Source organism: Glycine soja, chromosome 9, assembly GCF_004193775.1.
Source record: "Glycine soja cultivar W05 chromosome 9, ASM419377v2, whole genome shotgun sequence".
Taxonomy (NCBI): Eukaryota; Viridiplantae; Streptophyta; class Magnoliopsida; order Fabales; family Fabaceae; genus Glycine; species Glycine soja.
The window spans coordinates 6,018,044-6,045,230 of NC_041010.1; the positions used below are offsets into that span (position 1 = coordinate 6,018,044).

General features: G+C 29.7%; 1 protein-coding gene across 1 annotated transcript; it reads right to left on the minus strand.

The window, feature by feature from the left end:
* Positions 1-15,260: 15,260 nt before the first annotated feature.
* LOC114367555 (cytokinin dehydrogenase 3-like) lies at positions 15,261-20,388 on the minus strand. The gene is made up of 5 exons (XM_028324754.1): positions 19,732-20,388; positions 18,043-18,170; positions 17,083-17,349; positions 16,505-16,776; positions 15,261-15,691 (listed from the first exon to the last, which is right to left on the minus strand). The coding sequence occupies exons 1-5, from the start codon at positions 20,354-20,356 to the stop codon at positions 15,400-15,402; spliced, it is 1,584 nt and encodes a 527-aa protein (XP_028180555.1). The 5' UTR covers positions 20,357-20,388; the 3' UTR covers positions 15,261-15,399.
* Positions 20,389-27,187: the final 6,799 nt, after the last annotated feature.

Here is a 27,187-nt window from a genome sequence, read left to right on the forward strand (position 1 = left end):
TTCATTTGTGACTTCATAATTTTAAGAGCAATGAAGAGTATTGTCAAAAAAAATACATTGTAAAGTAAATTATTTTTTTTATTAAAAAATTGGATGCTACTTATATTATATCAACACGACATGTACCTCAGGGTCGACAATAATGTTGGGGAAAAATGTTTCAAAAATCCTACATGTGTCAATGTTGTTACCAACTCTAAACAAAGCTTCTATCCCATTGGTTATAAAACAAACAAATAAGCATGCAGGTAAGTGACAGATCAAGGTATACATTTCACGAATACATTATAAGTCAAATATTACATATCCAATTACCTAGGGTCAATAATTTTGTAGAAAACATATGCACACACTTGAAGTTCGATCATACCCAACTTCATGTCTCTGGTTGGCTTAAAACAACAAATCATTTTCTATTATGCAACAACAAAAAGTTTAATCTTAACACTAACAAAGTTGAGTTATACACAAAAGTAATAAAAATGAATGTACCTTAGGAAATAAATTAGTGTTGTTCTGTGCTTTAGTAGCCACTTGCTTTGCCAAAGATGGTGCCTTTGATCCCTTCATAGGCAATGACACTTGAATAGGTTGCTTCTCAGCCTTTGGTTTTTTCATTGTCCTTTAAGTGAATGTTGGGGTGTAAGACAATTTTCTACTTGTCATGCAGGGTTGCCTTGTTGAGGATGACTTCAACAAACAAAAATGATTGTCAACCTTTAATCTCGACGATATGGGTATAGGAAACAAAAATACATGAAAAGTTAAACATTTATAAAGTTACCCTAGAATTCAATCCACGCTTGTAGTTGCTCATGATGGATATTAAGTGACCTAATTCTTCAACCGTCGAGTCGGTGTCATCTAGATTGACCACTTCAATACCAGTTTTGGATGAGGTTCTGGTTTGAAAGTTGGCATGAACACTGGTAGCTTTAAATCCGTGGGACCTTGAATAGTATCAATGTTGATTAGCTTTTTAAGAGTCTTTTTGACGTCCAAATCATGGGACCTTGAAATAGAGTTGGAAACACCGACATTGGCAAGTGAGTTACTGTGGCTAACATTATTTGCTACTTCCGTGGTATCTTCATGCTCATTGATTCTAAATCAGTTGGCTTCACAAACGTTTTCATCCAGCTTTTAAACTCAACATTTGTTTGGTCCGCATGAATAATTGTGCATGACAACGCCTGAAATAGCAAAAAAAAAAAATACATTAAAGCTTACAGCAGCTTGTAGATAAAAAAGATAATATGCATTGAAGAGTCATATATAACTTAAGTGTATCAATAACTCTTTTCAACGTTGAGTTGATGTCATCCCATGAACAGTTTGGAGGCTGTTGCTGCTTGATTTTTTTCTAACTCCATGTCCATTGGAAGAACGATCTCAATTGTCGGTGAACTGATTGGAACAAACTCATTTAGAGAAGTGGAAAAAGTGATGACAAAAAATATTTGTGACTTGATGACCCCTATATTTTGAGTCCATCCTGGAATGTGCAATAAATTAGGGTGACTATGTGAAAGGCATTTATGCATTTTTGTTGCCCAAAGCAAAAAAAAAATAAAAATTTGTTGATACGAAATCATCAAGTATTATGCATTATAGCAAAAGTCAAAGAAAACGCTTAAAAATTTGATGCCTTTTTTCGCAATAAAATAAGCATGAAAAATGAAAAACTAAAAAAGTTATATTGCTATTCCTATCTTTGACTATATGCATGTCTATTGTTTTAAATAATAAAGTACTTTGATCGATGAGAATGAGTAATTTTAATATCAAATTTTAAAATTGACTTAAAAATTAACGATAGTAAGGAAATTGATTGATGACATTGGTTTTATTTTATATTGTGATTTGTCTTTATTTATGTGAATGGTTATTTGTGTGAAAAATTTTGTTTTTTCAAATGTTCAAATGTGTATGCCACAACGGGATCATTGAGTGGATTCCATGTGTCAACTAATAATCAATTCTCATCGTTCCTTCAATCAATATATTTTAAGGTTACATGCAACATATCACATGAGTTAACAACATAGGATATCATGCACGTGCGTGATTTTTCAAAAACCTCCGTGTTATTGTCCATCATCCACATTTTTCAGACTACAAAATCCATGCTACAAAATGCAAGAAGCCACATTTTTGGACCATATCATCCAAATTTTATAAACTATTTTGAATTCAACACACAACTAGGCATGATATTTCATTTTAATTAAAAAAAACTTAAAGTACATGTTGCTCAACACTAAAGAGGATACTATTATGCAACTAGATAACATGACTAGTTAAGAACTCTAATGCCATTCTTATCTAGAGTTTTGTGTTGGAGACAAATTATAGTTCAACCATTCTTTTGAGGTGACACTACCATATATCACATACTGCCACAGAGTGTTTCCATAATAATCTTCTTTTTCTCACATCATTGTCTCATGATTTTAGCATTAGTGTCTTCTTTGTTCAAAGGTTCCTCATGCACGACCTTCTTATCTTGTCCATGTGCATCTCCTACAACATTTGTCTCATGATTTTTATTAAATTTTACATCTGCAATTGTGTCCTCAACGGTTACGGGTTGCGTATGGCTCAACACAAGTTAGTGTAGGGTTACAAGTAAGCATCTAAAAAACCATGCACATATCATCTTCGTTAACAACCTTGCATGACTTATAGCTAATAAAAGTTCCTATGATGGAAGTAAGACAATGATAATGGAAAAACTGCACCTTTTCCAGTGTTGTGGATGCAATTTTGATCTCAATTTGTTGCTTTAGTTGATCAAACATTATGTCAGATGTAACATTGATTTCATGTTGTCACTCTTGAACCTTGCACCTTCGAAGTCATTTATATTCATTTCTTCATTGTAGTAAACTAGAAGCAAAATGGTCGTTGGAGATGCAGCCATGTTTACGAGAGTCATTTCTAAACGAAAAAAAAAAACTATTATGCTAGTTGGGTTGTTGAGATCTCACAATATATCTATACATATATAGTAAAGTGAATCATCGTGCTAGTAGGGTAGGTGTAACTAATTTAAGTAGTACTATGACAATTGTAATAATATAAATATTATATATATATATAGTAATATACAATTTAAAATATATATTTATATAAGGTATGACATATTTAATATATATTTATTTGTTGTATGATAGTTTTAATATATATTTAATAAATGTATTTATAAATTATATATATATATATATATTAATATACAATTTAAATATATATATATATATATATATATATATATATATATATATATGTAATAAAAATACATATATAATCGACATTATTATATATAATATATACACTAAGTCATAAAACTAACAATCAATTACACACACTTAACATTGAGTCTGTGAGTCATAGTCCTAGGCCATAACACTAACAAATCAATCACACACTTAAACTAAGCCTTATCCCCTACACCATAACAGTAACAGTCAGTCACACACCCTTAACACTATGAAAAAAGTTCAATTGACACCCCAAACCCTTGTGCAACACCTAGAAAGAGAGAAAAAATATAGGTATAATGAGATTTATGATGAAATATGAAGAAAGAGATAAAGAGAAATAACATGCTGGTGGAGTGTCTAAAATAATGAGGTATTTGTGTATCATTACTCTAATACTAAGTTGTAGCCGTAGACTGTAATACTAACAATCAACCCAACATACTTAACACTAACCCTTGTTCCTTAGAACATAATAGTAACCATGAATCACACACCCTTATCACTAAGCCCTATCCCGTAGACCATAACACTAGCAATCAATCACACACACTTAACACTGACCCATATCCCCTAGAACATAACCCTAACCATCAATCACACACCCTTAACACTGACTCCTAGCCCTAGATCATAACACTAAAAACCAAACACACACACACACACACTTAACACCGAGCCTTATCCCCTAGACCATAACAATAACCATCAATCATACACACTTAACACTGAGCAATAGCCTTACTCCCGAACCTTAACAATGAATCAAACACCCTTAATATTAAGCCCTAGCCCTAGACCTTAACACTAATAATGAACTACGCACACCTAACACAAACATGTAATCCCCAGACTCGAACCCTAACAATGAACATTAAACCCTTAAGAATAAACAATATAAAACTTAATTTAACAAATATGACTAGCATTATCATAGGGTTTATCGTTATATAATTTTTAAAAATATAATTATTATGTAATATAAGTATTAATGAAAAATAAGGTGAACTTCTTCTCAAAACATTGGGTGATTCAAATGATGACCATAGTGTGTATTATGATTTATATAGAATAATTTATAAATATAATTTCATTAAATTAATCTAATATTTGTCATAGTGTTTTTCGTGAGATACAATTTAAAATTTAAAATTATCATTGAATATATGTATTAAACATAATTAATGTTAAGATTTTCTCAAATATTTTTTAGTGTCATGAATAATTTATAATAATACCCAAAAAATCATTGTATTTGAAACAATAATAATACGTCACTTGAGATAAATTATAATTAGCATCATACATTTGTCTACAAAGTATTTGTTTGTGTAAATTTCCTTAAATTTTTAAATCACCAATTTTTCTCAATTGAAAAACTACATCTCGTAAATAGTACCTTACTGAATATACCTATCAATGGTATGTTCATAAAGTCATGTGACACAAGCATATGTTATATGCATATTCTTGCAACACGCAAGTTTTAAATACCCACTCAAAAATGAAAATATCTTGTTTATATCACACTTTTGTTACCAATATGTTTTTAATATTTTGTTTGAATCTTTCAATTTTTTTCATTATTAACGAACATTGCCACCAACTACAAGACATACATTGCACAACATTTAAATTAATTGGGAAAATAAAAAATTATAAAACAAATTCAAATAAAAAGTAATTTCAGACAAAGACAAGTAACAACAATTGTACCTAACACAAGTGTATGTTAAGGACAAATGACAATTGTCTCATATTAACGTGTAGCCTACAACTCTCTCCCACAAAGAATAACATCAAATACGAGGACCGCAAAGTTGGACAATCATTACTGTCTCATAAGTATACCATGCTTTCTACATAGAAGGTATTTGCTAACTCTATAATAGCTCCCCATTTTCGGATCCATTTTGTTGCCCATTACTTTTATAGTACGATTTCCCTAGTTTTTTAAATTCTTTATGGTAGTCTTACATGCAGATAAAATATACTTTATTCTCTATTTTATACAAAGTTATATTTGATATGATTTCATGTTAATATAAGTAAATCTTACAAATTATAGGAAGTTAATAATTTCTTCCACTGAAATTTGTAAAAATATGACATAATGCCTCGTTGTTTTCATTGACACTGGGGACATGAAATCAACAATGAACTATTCATTGAAAGTGATGATTGAGTAACTTTCACTTGCAATTTAGAAATGGATGGAGACAAAATTCGAATAACAGGGGGGTTTACCAAAATCAAGCAATTCTACAATTTACAAGAAACTAGAGTTTTGCCTGTGCGACGCCCGAGCTTATACTCCTTTTTGAATATTATTAATATATGTGCAAAGTTCAATAACGATGTTTATTTGTATGATAATAATGTTGAGCTATGTTTAGAAAAAAACAACATAAAGTAAGAATACAAACAAACCTAATGCTATTGTAAATTGTTGGATGATGTTGATGTAGTAATGAAAGAGAGGCTGCACAATAAAGAGAGATAAATGAGTTCATTAGATTTTTGGATACAATTATTGATCATTTAATAATCAGAAGAATAATGATAATCTTTTTCACTTCCCATGATCATCTTTTGTATCTCAACAAACATTTAGTCTATTAATCCATATATATACTCTAATAATCTACTTAGTATATTAAGTGCTAACCTTTTACGGTTTCTGTCCCTCATCCATATTTATTGTTGATCAGTATAATGATAATTTTTTTCATATATTCACGAACAAACAATTATAATAAAAAAAATGTACGAGAGGTCCCTTTATTGTTGATCAGTATAATGATAATCTTTTCCATATATTCACGAACAAGCAATTATAAAAAAAAAAACGTATGAGAGGTCTCATGACGTCAACATGGAAAGTAATATGTTTGTCCCGTGGGTCATCCATATTTATTGTTGATCATATAATGATTATCTTTTTCACTTTCCATGATAATCTTTTGCACCTCAACAAACATTTAGTCTATTAATCCATATATATACTTTCATAATCTACTTAGAATATTAAGTACTAACCTTTTACGGTTTCCGTTCTTCATCCATATTTATTGCTTATTAGTATAATAATAATCTTTTCTATATATTCACGAACAAACAATTATAAAAAAAATGTATGAGAGGTCTCATGACGTCAACATGGAAAGTAATATGTTTGTCCCGTGGGTCATCCATATTTGTTGTTGATCATATAATGATAATCTTTTTCATTTCCCATGATAATCTTTTGCACCTCAGCAAACATTTAATCTATTAATCCATATATATACTCTAATAATCTACTTAGTATATTAAGCGCTAACCTTTTATGGTTTTCGTGCGTCGTCCATATTTATTATTGATCAGTATAATGAATGGAGATGAACGAAAATGGAAGATGGAGAGGATGAAAATGTAAGTGTATCACGAAAACCCTTCGAATTCACTCAGTTTAGAATAACTCATCGTCTAAGTTATGATTATTTCCATATCCTAAAAGAAATGCTTATTAATTTAAAAATTATAATTATTTTTATATCCTAACAGAATATTTAAAATTGATTATTAAGTATCTATTAATTTGAAATGAAAATTAACAAAAATATGAATAAAATATGCTTATTAATTAAATGTCAATAAATTGACAATGATTATGGCAAAAATAAATACTAAATTGAAGCTGTTTTAATAATATGTTAAAATTGATAATGTAATATTTAAAATTAATTGTTAAGTACCTACTAATTTAAAATAAAATTTAACAAAAATACGAATAAAATATGCTTATTAATCAAACGTTAATAAATTTATAATGATTACGGCAAAAATAAATACAAAATTGATGCTAATTTTAATAATATGTTAAAATTGATACTGTAATATTTAAAATTGATTGTTAAGTACCTACTAATTAAGAATAACTTATCGTCTAAGTTATGATTATTTCTATATCCTGAAAGAAATGCTTATTAATTTTAAAATTATTATTATTTTTATATCCTAACAGAATATTTAAAATTGATTGTTATGTACCTATTAATTTAAAATAAAAATTAACAAAAATATGAATAAAATATGTTTATTAATTAAATGTCAATAAATTGACATTGATTACGGCAAAGATAAATACAAAATTGATGCTGGTTTTAATAATATGTTAAAATTGATACTGTAATATTTAAAATTAATTGTTAAGTACCTACTGATTAAAAATAACTCATCATCTAAGTTATGATTATTTCTATATCCTAAAAGAAATGCTTATTAATTTTAAAATTATGATTATTTCTATATCCTAACAGAATATTTAAAATTGATTGTTATGTACCTATTAATTTGAAATGAAAATTAACAAAAATATGAATAAAATATGCTTATTAATTAAATGTCAATAAATTGACAATGATTACAACAAAAATAAATACAAAATTGAAGCTATTTTAATAATATGTTAAAATTGATAATGTAATATTTAAAATTAATTGTTAAGTACCTACTAATTTGAAATAAAATTTAACAAAAATACGAATAAAATATGCTTATTAATTAAATGTTAATAAATTTATAATGATTACTGCAAAAACAAATACAAAATTAATGTTGGTTTTAATAATATGTTAAAATTGATACTGTAATATTTAAAATTGATTTTTAAGTACCTACTAATTAAAAATAACCCATTGTCGTCTAAGTTATGATTATTTTCATATCCTAAAAGAAATTCTTATTAATTTAAAAATTATGATTATTTCTATTTCTTAACAAAATATTTAAAATTGATTGTTAAGTACCTATTAATTTGAAAAGAAAATTAATAAAAATATGAATAAAATATGCTTATTAATTTAATGCCAATAAATTGACAATGATTACGACAAAAATAAATACAAAATTGAAGTTGTTTTAATAATATATTAAAATTGATACTGTAATAATTAAAATTGATTCTTAAGTGCCTACTTATTAGGAATAAATCATCATCTAAATTATGATTATTTCCATATCCTAACATAATGTTATTAATTTGAAAATTATGATTATTTCTATATCCTAACATAATATTTAAAATTGATTCTTAAGTACCTATTAATTTGAAATGAAGATTAACAAAAATATAAATAAAATATGCTTATTAATTAAACGTCAATAAAATATGTAACAAATTGTTAACGAAATTGTCACTTTCAAACAGAGAAGTGAAGATAGACACAAACGAATTTTAGATTGACTGTTAAATCAAACAAATTGATTTTAAATTTGAAGATAGAAATTTGAAATTGTGACTTTTATATCCACAGAATATTTTAAATTGACTATTCAACAAAACGAATTGATTTTATTGTCCATAAATTAATTTCCATGACTGATCCAAAATAATGTGACCCTGGTATAAACAACACCACGCTTTAAAGCTGAGTGAAATAGAAATGGAACTATTTCCTAAGTATGAAGCTAATTAATTTTTTGTAATAGAACAATCACGCATATTTCCATTAACAATAAATGGAAAAAACAAAACAAAAAAACGACAAATTGATATATAAAACGATATAAATATAATAAAAAATTGACAGAAAAGTTAAACAAAAGTATAACGTAATCTTAGCATATGAGTAAATTTTAATTTTAAATATTTAAATTTATATGAAATTATAAGACCCACAAAATTATAATAAGTAACTCATAAATAAATAATTATATAATGTAAATGGTCTTAGGAATTTATTTAAAAAAATAAAGAGGTTATTTCACTAATATTAGTTTAATATTAATCACCAAACTCCCCAATTGATCATTATATTTTTTATGATTGAAAATGAAAATTAAAACGTTAACTCATCATCCTAACATTTTTTTATTTCTCTAAAATTTATTTATTAATTCAATAATTTTTTGTTATACAAATTTCAACTAAATTAACGTGAACATTATTCTTTCTGAAGTATATAATAAAATTTTATATATATTTGAAATTCAGCCATTAAAAAAACTACATGAAATTAAATTGATCAAACACTCAACATGACTCATATATTAATCATAATCAAACCCGACTTCCTAAGAAACTTTTGTGAAACTCTGTCTATTTTGACCATGTTTGAATACAATATTAATAAAATACATTGTCTGAAAATCATTATTATGAAATTACAACTTTAAATTGTTAAAACAAAGTAACATCAAAATTTCTTCATCAATCAAATGGGGTCATCATCACTCCAATTTTGTTGCTTCTTGATTATTAGCTACCCTATCACCGGATTCAGTTGATTTTCTGTCAAAATTTCCTGCCATTGCTACAACTGAACGCAAAAATGAGACGCAAACAAAAATTAACTAAAATAATCTATATTACTAATAAAATAATATTAAATTAACTAAAACCTAACAATGAGCAATAAAAATGATCTATATTACTAATAAAGAATAAATATAATTCAAGTTGTGAATGTTGAGAGCCTCTGCATCAAAATGTAAATTGAAATCCCTCTGACCCAAAAAAAACCATAAAGGCAGCATTAAAGAAAAAAAATATAAAGGCAGAACAAATATAAAGCATGTCATATATTTGAAAATCAAAGTTGAAAGTGTCTAACTCAAAGGGATTTAACAAATATAAAAATATAACCCATTGAAATAACTTCAGCCAGCATTAAAGGAAAAAAAATATAAAGGCAGAACACCAAAAAAAAATTAAGCTTTTGGGTTGCGAAAAATAAAAAACAAAAAAAAAGTTACCCAATGATCCAGATATAAACCCAAAATGCAATGCAAGCTGTAGAAGGCTCAGGAACACAAAAAAATTTAAATTTTTTGTAGTGCGAGAACTCAGAAAACAAAATGAAGGGAGAATATCCAAAAAAATTAAAGCTTTTGTCTTGTGAAAAATCATAAAACCCAAAAAAAGTGAGACATCGGAGAAGACTGAGGTTCACAAAAAAATTTAAAGTTTTGTATTGTGAGAAACAAAGAAACAAACAAAATGTAGTCAGAGAATTAAAGAAAACAAACTTGTTTGAGATAAAAATAGAAGATTTTTGTAGATTAGTGTCTTCTTCCACCTTCTCTGCATACAATAGCAAAGGTATTGTGAGAAGTCAGAAAATAAAATAAAAAAATTTAAACTTTTTGTAGTGCGAGAACTTAGAAAACAAAATAAAGGAAGAACACCCAAAAAAATTAAAGCTTTTGTCTTGTGAAAAATCATAAAACCCCAAAAAATGGGTATAAGAAAGAATGAACACATTTGAAAAGGCTGACAAAGACGAAAAAATTTAACCATAAACCAAAAAAACAAAGAAAATGAACCCATACTCGTGGAGTTTTCAGATAAAAACTGCAGTTGTAGTCTGCTCTTCCACCTTCTCTACATGCAATAGAGGCTGACTAAAAAAATGTAAGCTTTTGTATTGTGAGAAACAAAGAAAACAAATCTGTTTGAGATAAAAATCGAAGCTTTTCGAAGATAAAAATCGCAGCTTTAGTGTTCTTTCACCTTCTCTGCATACAATAGTAAAGGTATTGAGAGAAATCAGAAAACAAAATAAAAAAATTTAAACTTTTGTATTGTCAGAAGTCACAAAGAAAACGAACCTACACTCAGAGTTTTGAGATAAAAATGACAGCTTTGGTGTGTTCTTCCACCAAGAACACGATATAAAAATGCAAACCTGGAGAGGAACGCAAATATGCTATCGTTGTCATGGAATCTGAGATAAAAATCACAGCTTTAGATGTAAAAAAACGCAGAAAAATGCAAAAAACAAATCTGTTTGAGATAAAAAACGAAGCTTTTTGGAGATAAAAATCGCAGCTTTAGTGTTTTTTCACCTTCTCTGCATACAATAGCGAAGGTATTGTGAGAAGTCAAAAAACAAAATAAAAAAAAATTTAAACTTTTGTATTATTAGAAGTCACAAAGAAAACAAACCTGCACTCACAGAGTTTTGAGATAAAAATGTCAGTTTTGGTGTGTTCTTTTCATTTAAACTTTGGTGTGTTCTTCCACCAAGAACACGATATAGAAATGCAAACCTGGAGAGGAATGCAAATATGATATCGTTGTCATGGAATCTGAGATAAAAATCACAGTTTTAGTGTAAAAAATCATAGCTTTAGATGTAAAAAATTGCAGAAAAACGGGGAGAATGAAAAAATGAAAAGAAGGAACAAAGAAGGGGGAGATAGCAATTGGGGAGAGAGAAATGAGAGAAAGTGAAAATGGTAAAAAAAATGGCGCTTGGGATGTCTGAAGGAAGAGAGAAGCAAAAGGTCTGCAACAATAAATGAAAATTGCAAAACGCGTGCCACAATAAATGCTTGACATTTCGGTTACCCAAGCGCATCGGGAGAAGGAAAACGTATTGGAAACGCTTTAGAAACGTATTGGAGAAGCTTGGACACGTATTGCAAAGGCTTGGAATGGGAAACGTATTGGTGTACTGTAGCTGGAGGTGACATTTTTGGGCGGGAAATTAGGTTAACCACAACGCGACACGTAGGCATCCAGGGCCTTGTTTGTATATAGATAGATGATTATATTGATCAAGTTCAAGTATCTACAAAAAAAACAATTTTAACATTGAGTTGGGTGTTGATTTCATTGAATCAGACGACAAAGAAGCTAAACCAAAAGAGGAATTATGTGGGAAACAAATATCACTGAAGAAATAGCCAATTTAAAACATCCAATGGTAATCTATTTGTTTATATTTTTTATTTAACCTTAATCATTTTAACAATGTCTTAGTTTTGTTAACAGGTCATCCCTGACCATGTCATTCACTACATTTTCACTAGCATGCCTATTGAAACATATGTCAAATTGGCTGATGATAACTTAAAAATTTGGACACTACATTGGGGTTCATCAATGGTGGCTTATTGTCAACTTGGACAAGGTCGAAAATACTTTATTAGATTATTTCCAATTAACAAAAATGATGTGGTTAAATTCATACGTGTTGTTGTTAACAAATTAGATGTTGCTTGGATATCATAATGTTTATTTTTTTTTCGATTATAAATCAATTGGATGAGTATTGTTAATCTCATCAGACCATTTATGAATTTCCAAGGTTAGACATAATAAAATAAAAAACACATTTTACATTTGTATAAATTAAATTTTCACATGCCTATTAATAATGATAATACTATGTAAAATAAAGTTATCTAAAAAAAATATATATTTTACTATATGTGCAACTTTTATGACATTTAAAGTATTTAAGAATAAATTAAAACATTAATATTTTTACAGTATTAAATTTTTGCTAAAAAAATTAATGTGAGATTTATGTGCATATAATTCAATATAATAAAAAAAAATCATTTTTTAAAACCTAAACTTACAACATATTTTAGTTACCTAAAACCTATAGTTGTAAATAGCTAACTTAAACTATAATTAATCACTTAATTAAAGTAGCCATAGTTATAATACCTACCATAAGTATAACAACACTGAAATATGTTAAACAACTTTGTTTTAGCCAATCACTGTTCACTTGCACCACCTTCACGTTTGTCATCCATTTATTGATTTCCTGTTTCATTTCATCAACCTCCATCCTCATTTTTTGGTATTCAAGTTCAACATCTCTCTCAATCCAATCAAAAAAATAACAAGAACACATGTTACTAGTATGAAACAACCTATTTGGATTATCGTATGTACCACTACACTTACTATCTACAAATCTTCCACATCGACAATATTTTCTTTGGTGTCTCACATATACACCACTACCACCAAAGCTAGATGAAGATGCACCCTTGATTGAGATATTTTGAGAAAAATTCTACAAACAATTGAGATAAATTGAAGGGTTCACCCTAATCAAAGGGATCCAGTGATGAACACTACTAATTGAGACAAATTGGCATTGGGATCTTACTCCATGTGGTGTGGAGGCATCAAACTGGTCGGGGAATAAAAAATAGAAGAAGGGTTCTATTGCGGCAAGATAAGAGAGATATGATACTGAAATGGGGGAGACTAGTTTCGAAAGAGAAAATGATAGGCATATACCCCACACACCCTCTTTTTCTTTTTTTTAATTACTAAATAATAAATTTTGACCAACCAATGTTGGTAGCAAAACACTGCTTACTTTTTTATTTCTTATAGTTACATCTAATATGCGCCCAACCATCCATCTACAAGCTAACAAATTGGACGGTTATACCATGTTTTCCATGCAGGGAAAATGAAATATCTTTCCCACCCTAGAATTAGTCTCAATTCTAATGGTGTTTGTGACGACCTACTTCTCCAGTGCTCCATAAAGGGAATTTGGTAATCAAAGTTAGTGGTGGACTAGTGTGTTGTAGCAAGTCAAGGGTGGTTTTTTTGTTCGGGTTTGCCCTATTTTCCCCATTTTCCTTCGTCAACTCTTCTCTAACATTGTTGATAGTCGTTTTCTCCACTGTTGATTTTGCCACACGAAGATTGTTAGCAGCAACAACGTTATTGTTGCCTTGCGAGACATTTTGTTTGATTTAAATTTAAAACAAAATTTTCACACTAAAGAAATCGCCACAAAATTGCACATCATTTTCCACACAGACAACCTCTGTTATAGAGTTAACAAAACAAGACTAAAACTAGATTTTAAAATTTTAGATTACTAAAATTTGCATATTTGTTTTTAAGGACTAAAAAATAATAATAATTTCAAATTAAAAGACTAAAAATATATTTAAACCTTTATATAAAACAATTACCATTATCCGTTGCTTGATATTTTTTCCTACCACTTATCCTACCTCAATTATTCCCCACAATCATTGAAACAAAATGTAACAAAAGACAATATATTTATTTTACTTTGAGATCTTTTGCTTTTCCATTTTTTTCAACATTTGCAATAGAGAAAAATTTAGGTGGAGCTTCATTTGAGCGTTTATTTTTTATTTTCATTTTCTGAAAATAATTTTCATTTTCAAATTTTTAAGATTAAAAAAAATGTATTAAGAAGAAAGCACTCTAAGGTATCACGGTGTTTTCACCTTTTTAAACAAGACTGAAAATGTTGATTTATTATTTTCAGTTTTTGGTCTATTTCAAAAATATTTTCAGAAAAAATATTTTCTAAATTTTAAATAAATATATTTTCATTCTTATTTTTTATTTTCTTTAAAAATAAAAACAAAAAACGCTCCAACCAATGTTTTTATATATTCTCACCCAAAACTTAAAATCATTGCTTATCATCGAGCAAGCTCAAACTTAGGATCAGACCACTAGTGTCATGTAAGGAAAAATCTCTTTATATTCCGATTGAGAGGGATAAAATAGCTCATAAAGAGTTAATTCACAAAACAAAGGGTTTGAAAAAAATAGTTTTCGATTTCTTAAAGGTATCTTGTAACTTGTAAGGGTGCCAATGCCTAGTGACATTGATTTAGCAACGTTTGTCCTATTTGATCATGATGCAACAATTTTGCTAAATAAATCATTTGTATAAATGCAAGTCTCTTGACAAGGTAATATTTTATATAATTTTCCCAAGGGAGTAGTTTTTTTTTTTTTTTTGCTATATGTCAATATTTGATGGTAACCTGACTTTGGAATTATAGATCTTTTTTAGAGTTTAACTCCATTCACAGTCCCAAAGAAAATTTAAAACTAAAGTTTTATGTAACTTTTATTTATTTAAAAACCCAACAACATAAAATCGTGAATTGCATTAAAATATCATAAAAACAATGCTATTTTCTATATAAAAAAACGGCCAAATTTCTTATTTTTAAATTTATTTTCCAAACAAGTATTGTTAAATAGGTTATTTCTATTTTAATTTTTTTTTACGAAATGAGTCTATCAAATAAATTTTGAAGTAGACATGCATTCATTTAAATACCATCAGCACATCTTACGACCATTTTTTTTCTTCTAGATCGGCCGTTGTTCGTGAGTCACGAGAATATTTGAACATTCAACATTAATAAAAAAACATAAAATAATCAAATACATAAGTTTTTTTTCGTACAAAATTGCATAATAACTTCAATCCAATTCAATGTATGTTTGGCACAGAATTACACAACAAGTTTTTTTTTTTCTGGTACAGAATTTCATTTTTATTTCATGAATTTCCAAAATGAGAGATTTCACTGAAACCTAGCACATTATTTACTGGAAAATCCCATGTCCAGGTGACAATATTTTTTTGGGATCAAATTCAGTTTTTCTATCTGCAAAAAGTTTCCATTTTGGGCCAAAGTGTTCCACCCATTGTTGATGAGTTTTGTTCCCGATAAGATACTCTGTGATCTTAATACCAGCATCATTACAAAACCGCAGTATCTGTTTGTTTTGAACCTGTAGTTTCTCCACCACATCAAACGTTTTAGCAACACGCAAAAAATCTACAACGTAGAAAACATCTTCGTCAGGTGTAATTGGTGTCATCCTATCATCCCACCTGTGAAGCATAATGTTGATTCAATTTAATCCTCACATATGTATAAATTAAGTCATTTACATAAGCAAATAAATTGGAACAGAAACATCTAATGTGACTAAGAAAAGGAATTATTGACTAAATTTAGTAACCAAAATTATTTTTTGTCCCTAATTGTTATGGCCCAACTCCTACTGTCAGGCCCAATGGAGTATTATTAGGACAGTTGTTATTCATACTCCCTCTTTTAATAACATACCTCCATTTATTTCTTTTTCTCAGAAAAAAAAATCTTTTATAATTTATACCTCTGTTGAAGTTCTGTTAAATACCACATGCCAAATTTAAATCCACAGACCACAAACCCCACCAATAGTGTTAGTGCTATTTTCAATCTCTTTTATTCTAGGAGATTGCTTGACTTTGAATCAGAGCACAATGTTGTAAATTAATATTGAAAAAACTTTAAGTCTCATATCCTTTAGAAATATATTCATTTTAGAAAAAAACTTAGGAGGTTCCTCTAGTAAATGTGAGACTTGAGGTTTTTTTTTTCAATAACTAATTTTAGAGTTGCAAAAATTTAAGTGACCTTTTCTTTTAAAAATTACATAAATTATTTTGTTGTTATTATTATTTTTCTTGTGGAGTGTTTTCTCTCAATAAAAAAATGTGGTTAAAAAACAATAAATTCTCTTATTTGTTATTTTTTTTAGTGAGGTGTCATTTTTTTTTATATTGGAAACACTAGAAAGGATATGTAAATTAAAGGAGACGGGTGATCTAGATAATAATTTGACACTCACAAAAAAATAAATAATCTAATCAATTTACTTGTTTCTTCTGTTTGTTGGGTAGACTAGAAAACTTCCGCCAGTAATATTTTGCTTAAGAACAATGTCCTTGAAAACACCTTCATCAAAATCTGAGATTCTAGATCTTGGAACCCAGAGGTTCAGCCAAGGGTGAGGAACTTCCCAAAGTCCTTCTGACCTAAGCATTTGCTCCAAAGGATAAACTCTGTTCACAAACTCCTCGTATGACACATCTCTTTCGAACACAAATGTATGTACAAAGTTTAACCCTTTCAGCAAATATGCAACTTCCTATTTAAGAAACAAGAAAAATAATCAATTTAGTAAAAAACAATGAATTGTACATAAATTAATTAATATATGGGTTCCATACAATTTGAGTGAGTTTGAGACATGTTTCTTTTGGATTCATGAAAACAAAATTCTTTTCAATCAGGAGGATTAATTTGATCTTTGATGTATGATGAATATATGACAATTAGAATATCTCTGTATTTCTTTACTAAATTCATTATATATGTTGTCCATAAAAAAATAAGAATAAAAATAAAAGAAGTTTCTAACTAGATGCTAAAAACAACTTTTATTTCAAGTTACCTCATTGACATGTGCCTGAGAGTTATTGTAATAGTATTTGGCAAGCTCCAAGATGTAGATAATGCCATATTGAGTTACCAAGGAAGTTAACCTTTGATGATCAGAAGCTGGATAAAAGAGAAGATCCAGTGGCGGCTGATTCAATAGAAGCATGCCTTCTACATAATCTGCTGTAGCAATGTCATTCCTTTCACTGAACGATATTAAATGTTCTTGGTCTCTTGAAAATGCAGTGAAGTTGTTGTATAGCAGGCGGAGCCATTTTACCTGCAAACACCCACATGAAAAAAACTTTGTTAAAAATAAATAGATAAATAATTTTTAAGTAGGGGTGATAATATGTTAGGTCAAGTTAGACGTTATATAAATATATAGGTATGGCATGTTATAAAAATTAAGATATGATATAGTTTAGCTTATTACATATTTAAAGATCTGTTTATTTCAAATATTTATTATATTTATGATAAAAATATATTAACATATTAAGATATTAAAATAAAAGTATAATATATTTTAATGTTTTACTATATTTAAATGAATAATTAGACCGGTCTATACAGTTTAATAAGTTTTTTCACAAGTCCAAGTCTAAATTATATAAATAAATAGAATTTTTAAAAAGTTTAAGTTTAACTTTTTTTATTAGTCAATTACCCGACTTATTCTCATTTTTAGTTTTAAGATAGTTAATTTTGGTACAATTTTAATAGTATTGAAGTTGTATAGTGTCTAAGACTAAGTTTACAGGAAAAAGTGATCTATATATATATATAATATGTATGTTTCAATTAAAATTAAATGGCATATATATAGATTAAATATGATTTTAATACATCTATAATTTGAGTGAGTTTTAATTTAGGTTTATATGAAATTAGTTTAATTTTAGTCCTATAAAATATTATTTTTATTTTCACCCTTACGAAATCTATATGAAAGGGGGAAAGTAATACTTGCCCTAGTAGGTGCAGGTCCTAGAGGTATTCTTGCTCTTGTTATCACCCCAAATTGACCTAATCCTCCAAGAGCAGCGTAAAATGCCTCTGAGTTCTGCTCCTTGGAGCAAGTCACAAGGTCTCCTTTCCCTATATATAAAAGCCACATATATAGATGTATTAAAGTTTATACGAGAAAAACAAACAAAAAAAATAATATTTACAATATATCAAAACGATCGAAATAAACCTTTATTTTATAGATATAATTAGATTTCTTTAATAAGATAGATACAATAAGATATTTAAGCATAATTCCTGATAAATTTTAATAATATACAGTTTTCAGTGTAAAATTGTATATATTGTATTATATGCAGCACCGATTCATATATATATATATAATGAATATTTCCCCACAACTAAAAAGTCCGTCACTGATTATATGTTGGGTAACTATACAACATTGACTAGAACAAAAAAATATAATTAGCACTTTTTAAACAAACATCATTAGCTGTAAATATATTAATTAGTTTTGTTTTGTCGTTGTAAGAAAACTTTACTTATATAATGTTTAAACCTTGTATTTTTTACCCGTTAATCTCCAACGGAAGGTTTAAATATTAATACAAGAATCATAAACAAAAAAAAATTATATCAATTAAAAAAAAATTGTATATTTCTAGGGTGAAAAAGTATTAAAACTTTTTTGAAAATTAATAATATGTTTACTACATTCATTTAATGATACATTTACTATATATATTTAGTATTAAATTAATAAATGTAAATTATTATGTTAATGTAATAATAATTTATATTTATAATCTTTTTATTTATTTTTTATTTATTAAAAAACCAGTTCAAAATCACAAGAGGTGCAAATTTATATTTATAAACTTATATCTTAGTAAAAACTATAAATGAGTATATCAATATAAATAATAAATTTATATTTAAAAATTTATTCCATAGTATAAACTATAAATTGTTCTATTAATATAAATACTAATTATAAATATAATAACAATTCATATTTCTGTTTAAGTGTATATATATATATATATATATATATATATATATATATATATATATATATATATATATTTGTGTGTGTGTAATAAATGCGTAGGATTTCATATGTAATTCTTTAAGAGCTGATATAACAGGTATTTCTTTTTGTAGAAGCTTTTAAGTCTTTCTGACTTTTTGTATGTAAAAAAATGTAATAAATATACTATTATTACACTAAATATATGTAATAAATATGATATTAAATGAGTTAATAAATATACTATTATGATATAGATAATAATAAAATTACTAAATAATAATAATAATCTGGAATCAAACTCCAGTTCTGCGATTGTTTTCTCATTTTTTCCCACAATGTTAATAAAAATTTGGGAGACACTAAAACTTCACACGTAAAATCTAATCGACTAAAATAACACATATAAACCCATCAACATTCTCAAATGTCACATAAATATATTTCGTTAAATATTTGACAGATAATTGAAGGAGGGAGGGACTTTAATATAATTATTAAGATATACAGATTGAATTAACATAATCACAAATCTAGACGAAAAATTACACAATTGTGATATCCAAGATAAAAAAAATTCAGTTAAATGTTTCACTTCGAACAAGCGTGTAGATGAGTATGGAAGAAAATTAATTGATAAAATTGAGTGAGTCATACCTGTAATAACATCCAATTCAAGAACATTAGAGATCTGAGGTCCAAATCGAAAGGACATGCCACCCATGCCAGCATTAGATAGTGTGCCCCCAACAGTGGCATACATATAATCAGTCAAAGACAAAGGTGTGAGTCCACGTTCAAGGGATGCATGCAAGACATCGATCCACATTTGGCCACCACCTACATCAGCATAACAAATCAATGGACCTTTTCCATCACAAGCAGACACCAAAACCCCTAACCCATTTTGAAAACTGCTATTGAGGTTAGTCATATTCAACACCACCCCATCTTTTGTCATGGCTTGTCCATGAACAGAGTGTGCTTTCCCTCTAGGGGCTATGGGGAATGGGTTAGGAAGAGAGTTTGAGAAATGTATCAAGGCCAAGATGTCACTAACAGAAGATGGATTGAAAATTGCCACTGGGGTTTTGTGAACTATGTGGCCATAATCGGTTGAGGCATGTGGAAAGGTTTGAGGGTTACGACTAAGCTTTGTGGCTAGTTCTTTGGATGCTTGGAATGCTGTCCATGATCGTGGTTGTGCTTGTGTGAGCACTGTGCTAGATAGCAATAGCACAACCATAGTTGTGGAAAATAGTACTAAATTCCTCTGTGGCATTTTTCTTTCAAGAGAGAAGATAAGTTACTTTGGTAAATTTGCTGTCTTTAAGTTAACATGTATATAAAGAGCAGACTAAAATAGAGAGTACCAATAAAAGAAAAGTGGAGAGTCAAACAGGATGTGGTGTCAATTTAATCATTAATTGTTAGAGCATTTAATATATAGTAGTTTCTAATGCAATTTTTCTTAATAAGGCAAAAGGAATATATCAATAGGATACAAGGGACACCCAACCCATATACAAAACAATCAATGTCATTGTCCACTAGCCTGCATTTGGGTCATTTGGGTCAGAACAACCAAAATACTACAAAACAAGATTTACCATAGCAAAGTGAACGTTTATTTTGATGAAAATCCATTTTACAAAATGAGTTTTGATATTTTATAAATAAAATATCATGATTAACATTAATTTTTTAAAAAATTGATCTTAAAATAAAAAATTTAAGGTTATATTATTTATTTAGTTCCTATAATTTTACGATTGGTATTTTTTAGTCCATATAATTTAAAAATAGTTTTTTTAGTTCCTATAGTTTAAAAGTGATCTTTTTTGTCTTATAATTTGTATTTTAATTCTTTTTTAGTTCTTATAGTTTAAAAATGATATTTTAATCTCTATAATTTACATTTTAATTACCTTTTAGTCTTTACTAAACAAAATATAAAAATAATTAGTTATAAATTAATTATAAATTATCAATTATTTTTTTATTATAAATTATCTTATGATAAATTAGTAATAAATTACTTGTTAAAATTTTTAAATTAATTATAATTAACAATATTACTAATAATAAAAACTAAAAAAGAATTAAAATATAAAATATAGAAAGTAAAAAACAATTTTCATATTTATTCTGTTCTAATTTTAAAACCTAAGACATGAATCTACACTCCCTGGCGCTCATAATTAGCAGTACACTTATCCTGTTCTCTGATTGTGCGATTTGTGAATTCCATTGCAAATCCTTTCTCGCTTACGTAATCTGCACTTGCAGATCAATATCGATGGCGTGTGTTGATTGGTAAAGTACGCGCGACGAAATGAAGCATGGCAGAAGTGACTAAATCGAGTTCTGTGCCTCTGAGCTCTCATCGAATTGGCTCAGGACCTTCGAAAAGTGGATCTTTGGTTAGAAAAAGACACCGTCAGAACTTAGGGAATCAATAGTACTCTCTGACACCGAGAGGAGAAGCATTTATGATAGGTAAGGTGTTAGGAAGAAGATGTTCTGTCATGGAAACTTGATATAGAGGTAGTTGTCATCCTAGAAGTAGTTATTGTGGTGGTTATTGTAGCGATTATCGTAGTGGGAGTGTGGTTATTATAGTGGAATTGCGGTTATTATACATATTTGATAGACCTTTAAATATCTAAGAGACACTAAATAAAACGTAGAACATTCAGGCTTAAGTTTGTTATTTCCTTTCTTCCTTTTGGAGACTGTCCTTAGTCTCGAACTTAAGGGAACCACCGCTAACAATTGATATTGCCATAGGAGTAGTTGTCATTCTAGAAGTAGTTATTGTGGTGATTATTGTGGTGGTTATTGTAGCAGTTATCGTAGTGGGAGTGCGGTTATTATAGTGAAATTGCGGTTATTATACATATTTGATAGACCTTTAAATATCAAGAGGCACTAAATAAAACATAGAACATTCAGGCTTAAGTTTATTATTTCCTTTCTTCCTCTTGGAGACTGCCCTTAGTCTCGAACTTAAGGGAACCACCGCTAAAAATTGGTCCGACCTGTCACTCTTCAATGGTGGACACCGAACTTTCCACCGCCTGTGTGGATCGTCTTGAGATCGCCATGGCCAACCTCACTACAATCCAAACTTCCACTACTGCAGCCCAAACTTCCATTGCTTCCAAACTTGATGACATTCTCTGGATACTGAATACCATGGTACCCAGACAACCCTCTCCATCTTCTGCCTTTGCGAAGTCACCACCTATGCCGCCTTTGCTTCCCAAGGTAACCAACCCATCTTCTTCCTCTGCTAAACCACCACCAACAGCAAAAACCATACTGCCTCCACCAATAGTAGAAACCACGTTGCCTCCCCTTCCTATGGCAACTTTCCACCTTCTCGTTAACAAGCACCACACACTCTCCTCCGGCCCCCTCTCAACCGTCAATAACCGGTCCCACACAAAGCCATCCAGTCACAGCATCCTTCTCTTCGACATTCGCTTCTCCCTTTCTATTGTGTGTACTACCACGGTCAGGGACACAAATCTCAATCACCCCTTCCTCTTCCTCCTCTTCACCATTCTCGTCGCTGCCAAAGGGCTCTGTCTCCACAATCATCTTCAGGCACTAATTCTTACACCCATTTTCATTTGGGATCCAGGTTCTGTTTTCTGCACCCAACACCTTAAGGACAAGGTGTTTTTGATGGGCTAGGAAATGTTAGGAAGAAGATGCTCTGTCATGGAAACTTGTCATAGGGGTAGTTGTCATTCTAGAAGTAGTTATTGTGATGGTTATTGTAGTGGTTATTGTAGCGATTATCGTAGTGAAAGTGCGGTTATTATAATGGGATTGCAGTTATTATACATATTTGATAGGCCTTTAAATATCAAGAGGCACTAAATAAAACGTAGAACATTCATGCTTAAGTTTGTTATTTCCTTTCTTCCTCTAGGAGACTGCCCTTAGTCTCGAACTTAAGGGAACCACCGCTAACATAAGGTGAAGAAGGTTTGAAACAGCGCTACAGGTGGAATGGGATGCTATTCCAAGAAATTTTCTCCTCGTAAGTCAAGTTATGTTAGTGAGTGAGTGTGTCAATTTGTAACTGTTTGATCTTGTTCATGTTCAGTGGGTTTGAGTGTTGAATCTTTGTTTCTGGGAGTTGATTTAGTTGACTGGTAAGTAAGGGAAGGTAGAGATTGAGGAGATTGAATTGCAATAGCAATGGGTGTGTCTTCAAATTCGATTATTTTATTAATTGATTCATTCTGCTATTGCAGAATCTTCTCTCCAGAGGCAGAAAGACATTCTCATGTTTTATTCAAGGCCGAACCCGATATCTGGATAGTCTTGGGTTGTTCTCCCATTTCTCCTTTCTTTCTTTTCATTCTCAAATCACAATGGTTGGAATTGTGTATTCATTTGATATGAGGTTGTTTCCTTGTAAGTGGCAGACAAAATCAATGATTCAGAACCTATATGGAGAGTTGATGCATTAAGAAAAGTTCTCAAGGAAATTCACTCACTTTTTGTCATGTTTCATGGATCTATTAGAGCAATGCTCGAAAGAACCCCGCGGAGGACTAACAGGACGACATTTGTATACCTTTATCATGGATTATCTCAGGGGTAAGTCATCACACAATTGCTAGCATGCCTATCACATTCTTCCTTCATTATCAAGTTATGATTCAAAATATTTCATTCTAATTCATAATTGCCAGCATGTAAAAAGCGGTCTCCGTGGGATTCTTGTTGTTGTGGTAATTGTTCATCTTGTTATGGCTTCATTAATTCAGGTAAAGCTTGTTTGATCGTGAGTTTCATGTTCTTTGTTATTTTAGTCTTATTATTCAATGATGAATTGAATGACTTGTTATTATTCTAGTATTAATTATTCAACGTTCGAATTAAATGACCTGTTATTTATATTAGTTTATTTAATGATCTTAATTTTAAAATTTAAATTGTCTAATTAATGGTTTTGTGTTTTGAGTTTTGAATTATTTTTTGTTCAGATTACTTGTGATTTCTGATTATTATTTTTTTAATTAAGAGAGGTTAAATTATAGGAACGTGGGGTTTGCTTGGTCTGGATGTTTATATGCATGATGTGATTAGTTCAAATTGTGTTTAAAATATTACTTGAAGAAGATAAAAAATATTTTGAAGTAAATTTTAATATACAACTACGTGAAACATCCAAAATGGAACTTTCTGGTGTGTATGGACCACATATGGCTTAGTAGAAAAGCTGCTATTTTGGTTTTAGACATAGTGGGCTACCATTTGCATAGTGGGTTATTGGGAAGTTATGGAATAGTGGTGTTTGCATGGAAGACTGAGATTGGAATACAATCACCGAGCACATACTTTACCACTAGTAAGGCAAAATTGTAAAATACCATAGTTATTATCTATTTGTTAAGCACTCTGGTGTGCTAGAAGTATAAAACTTCTCAGGTATTACGTGATTGCTTCACTATCTCTCTTTTATGACCCTTGGTTCTTACATTTTAATTAACAGGTTTGGAGGGAGAAAAATGTTTTTAGCCAACACCTGGGAAGAGACACTGTAATTGTAGAAATGAGGTATATCACCAGCAAATAGGTCCTAAATGTTTCAACAGTTCACATAGCATGTAAAACATCTTTAAGAATGTTAAAAGAATTTATCTTTTCTTATTTTTTGTCTTTTCCTTGGATGCATACTTTATAATACAAACATACAAATTCTTCCTAGATGACCATGATTGTATATGAAACTTCTTGCTAATTTTCAAGACCAGACAATTGTTCTTCTCTTTTATTCGGGAGAGGGGGTATGTGCAGGTTTATTTTATTCCTATTGTTAACATATCTAGAAATTTTCACTCCTATTTCTCAATTTACCTGTTCAGGTGTGTGACAAATGTCCAAATGTTAAATATGAAAGAGATGGTTATTTCATCATTGTTGATATTGAGGAAGACATACAAATTTTGTTTTTTTTAAGCCTTGGATAGTGATGTGAATTGTTTGCTTTCATCTATAAATCTTTTATTCTCCCCTTAAGGTTGCAGAGAAGCAAAGAATGCCCAATATGTTGACAGTTACTTATCTTGAAAGACCCTGCCAGGTATATATCTTTGTTGGAAATCTCCATTCTTCTTTCTCTTGATACCTTTTTGTTGGTTTTGTGGAGGAAATTATAAAAAAAACAGAGGAGAGAAGAGAGACAATGCGTATGCGGAGGAAATAAAATTATTCTATTCTAATTCAAATTGTTCTCGGTAGCGATACAATAACTAGCAAAAGATAAACTAATTAGATAACAAGATATTAGCAAAACAGAATATTAAAACTAACATGCTCCTTAAAGATAGGAACCACTTATTGACTAGGCTAATCCATTAAAACTGCCTTACTCCTAAAATATAGGAAATCAACTTATTTACTAAATCCTATCTTAAAAATTGAAAAATAAAATATTATGCAGTTACAAAAGTATATCTTCAACACTCCTCCTTGCTTTTGGAACTGCAAACTCCAATTCTTTGAGTTCAAGTTTGTTGATAGGTAGTGACTTTGTAAACATGTCAGCCAATTGATCTTTAGACTTGCAGTAAATTAAGTTCACTTCTCCACTTTGTTGCATCTTTATCAAATAATAAACTTGGATGTTGAAATGTTTAATCTTCCCATGACACACGAGATTGTTTGCAATAACAATGACTACTTGATTGTCAACAAAATTTCCAATTTTGTTCTTTTTAGAAAATAGAATGTTTGACCTTGTTGAAGTGAGATACATTAGACATTCAATCAAGCTCCCACAATATCCTTCATCAATGTTATCAACACCTTCTTCCTTGCTAAATTTCTTCTTTTGATTCATTGGTGTGCTAACAGACTTGCATTTTTCCATTTGAAACTTTTTCAAATTTTCTTTTGCATATTTCCTTTTTTTCATGTTTAGCATTCTTTCAAGATGGCAATGATCAAGTCTCTTGTGCCAGAGTTTCGTGGGTGTGACTTGAGTGAAATAGGCTATATGCTCCTCCTCTGCTGGATCAAATGAGAAGCTTTTACCTTTCATTTTAACCCTTAGAACTTTCCGGCCAAAATTGTCATAGATAAAGCAATGTTGATGTTCAAAGGACACTTTAAATCCCTTTTTAATCAACTGACCTACACTTAGCAAGTTTTGGTCAATGTTAGGTACATAAAGAACATCTGATATTAATTTGGTACCTGAACACGTTGAAATTGCAACAGTTCCTTTTCCTTTTACTGGAATATAGCCACCATTCCCAATTCTGACCTTTGAGACATTAGTTGGCTTCAAATGCTTGAATAAAGTCTTATCATATGTCATGTGGTTCGTACAACCACTATCAATCAACCAACTTTCACTTGATTCACTACTCAAGAAGCATGTGGCCACAACGAGTTGGTCCTCCTTCTCTTGATTAGCAATTTGAGCTCCCTCATCATGGTGATTTTTGTTGGGGCAGATCATCGCTTCATGTCCTATCTGGTTGCACTTGTTACATTTTGCATCTGGTCTCCTCCAACATTTGAAAGGTACATGACCTTTTTTGCCACAATGATGACAAGGTGGATAATTTTTCTTTTTATCCTTACCTTTGTTTTGGTTGTTTGCACTATTTTCGCTGCTTGCTGGTTGATTCTTCTTGAAAAAATCCTTTTTGCTTTCATCAACTTCATGATGTTTGGAGGGCAAAGCACCTTCGACAACACGATCTTGCCTCATCAACCTTCGTTGCTCTTGAGCTTGTAGGGCATGTAGCACTTCTGCCAATGTGATTTTCGACAGATCCTTTGTGTTCTCCAATGAAGCTATAGATGCTTCATACCTCTCCGGCACCGTTACCAAAATTTTCTCTACAATTCTCGAATCAGCAAAATCACTTCCCAACAACTTTATCTTGTTGGCAATACCCAATAATTTGTTTGAGTATTCTTTGATTGTCTCTGACTCTTTCATCCTTTGAAGCTCAAATTCCCTCCTTAAATTTAGCACTTGCATGTTTCGTATTCTATCATCTCCAGCGTATTCCTCTTTCAGATAATCCCAAATTGCTTTGGATGATTTAAGAGTCATGATTCTGATGAATAT

Bases quoted from the DNA above. Each gene is read 5' to 3' on its own strand.
- LOC114367555 (XM_028324754.1), bottom strand. From the start codon at position 20,356: ATGCCACAGAGGAATTTAGTACTATTTTCCACAACTATGGTTGTGCTA. The intron at 18,171-19,731 runs GTATGACTCACT...TTTTATATATAG, and splicing joins TGAATTGGATGTTATTACAG to GGAAAGGAGACCTTGTGACT. The intron at 15,692-16,504 runs GTAAATTGATTA...TATGCTTCACAG, and splicing joins CCAACAAACAGAAGAAACAA to GTGGGATGATAGGATGACAC.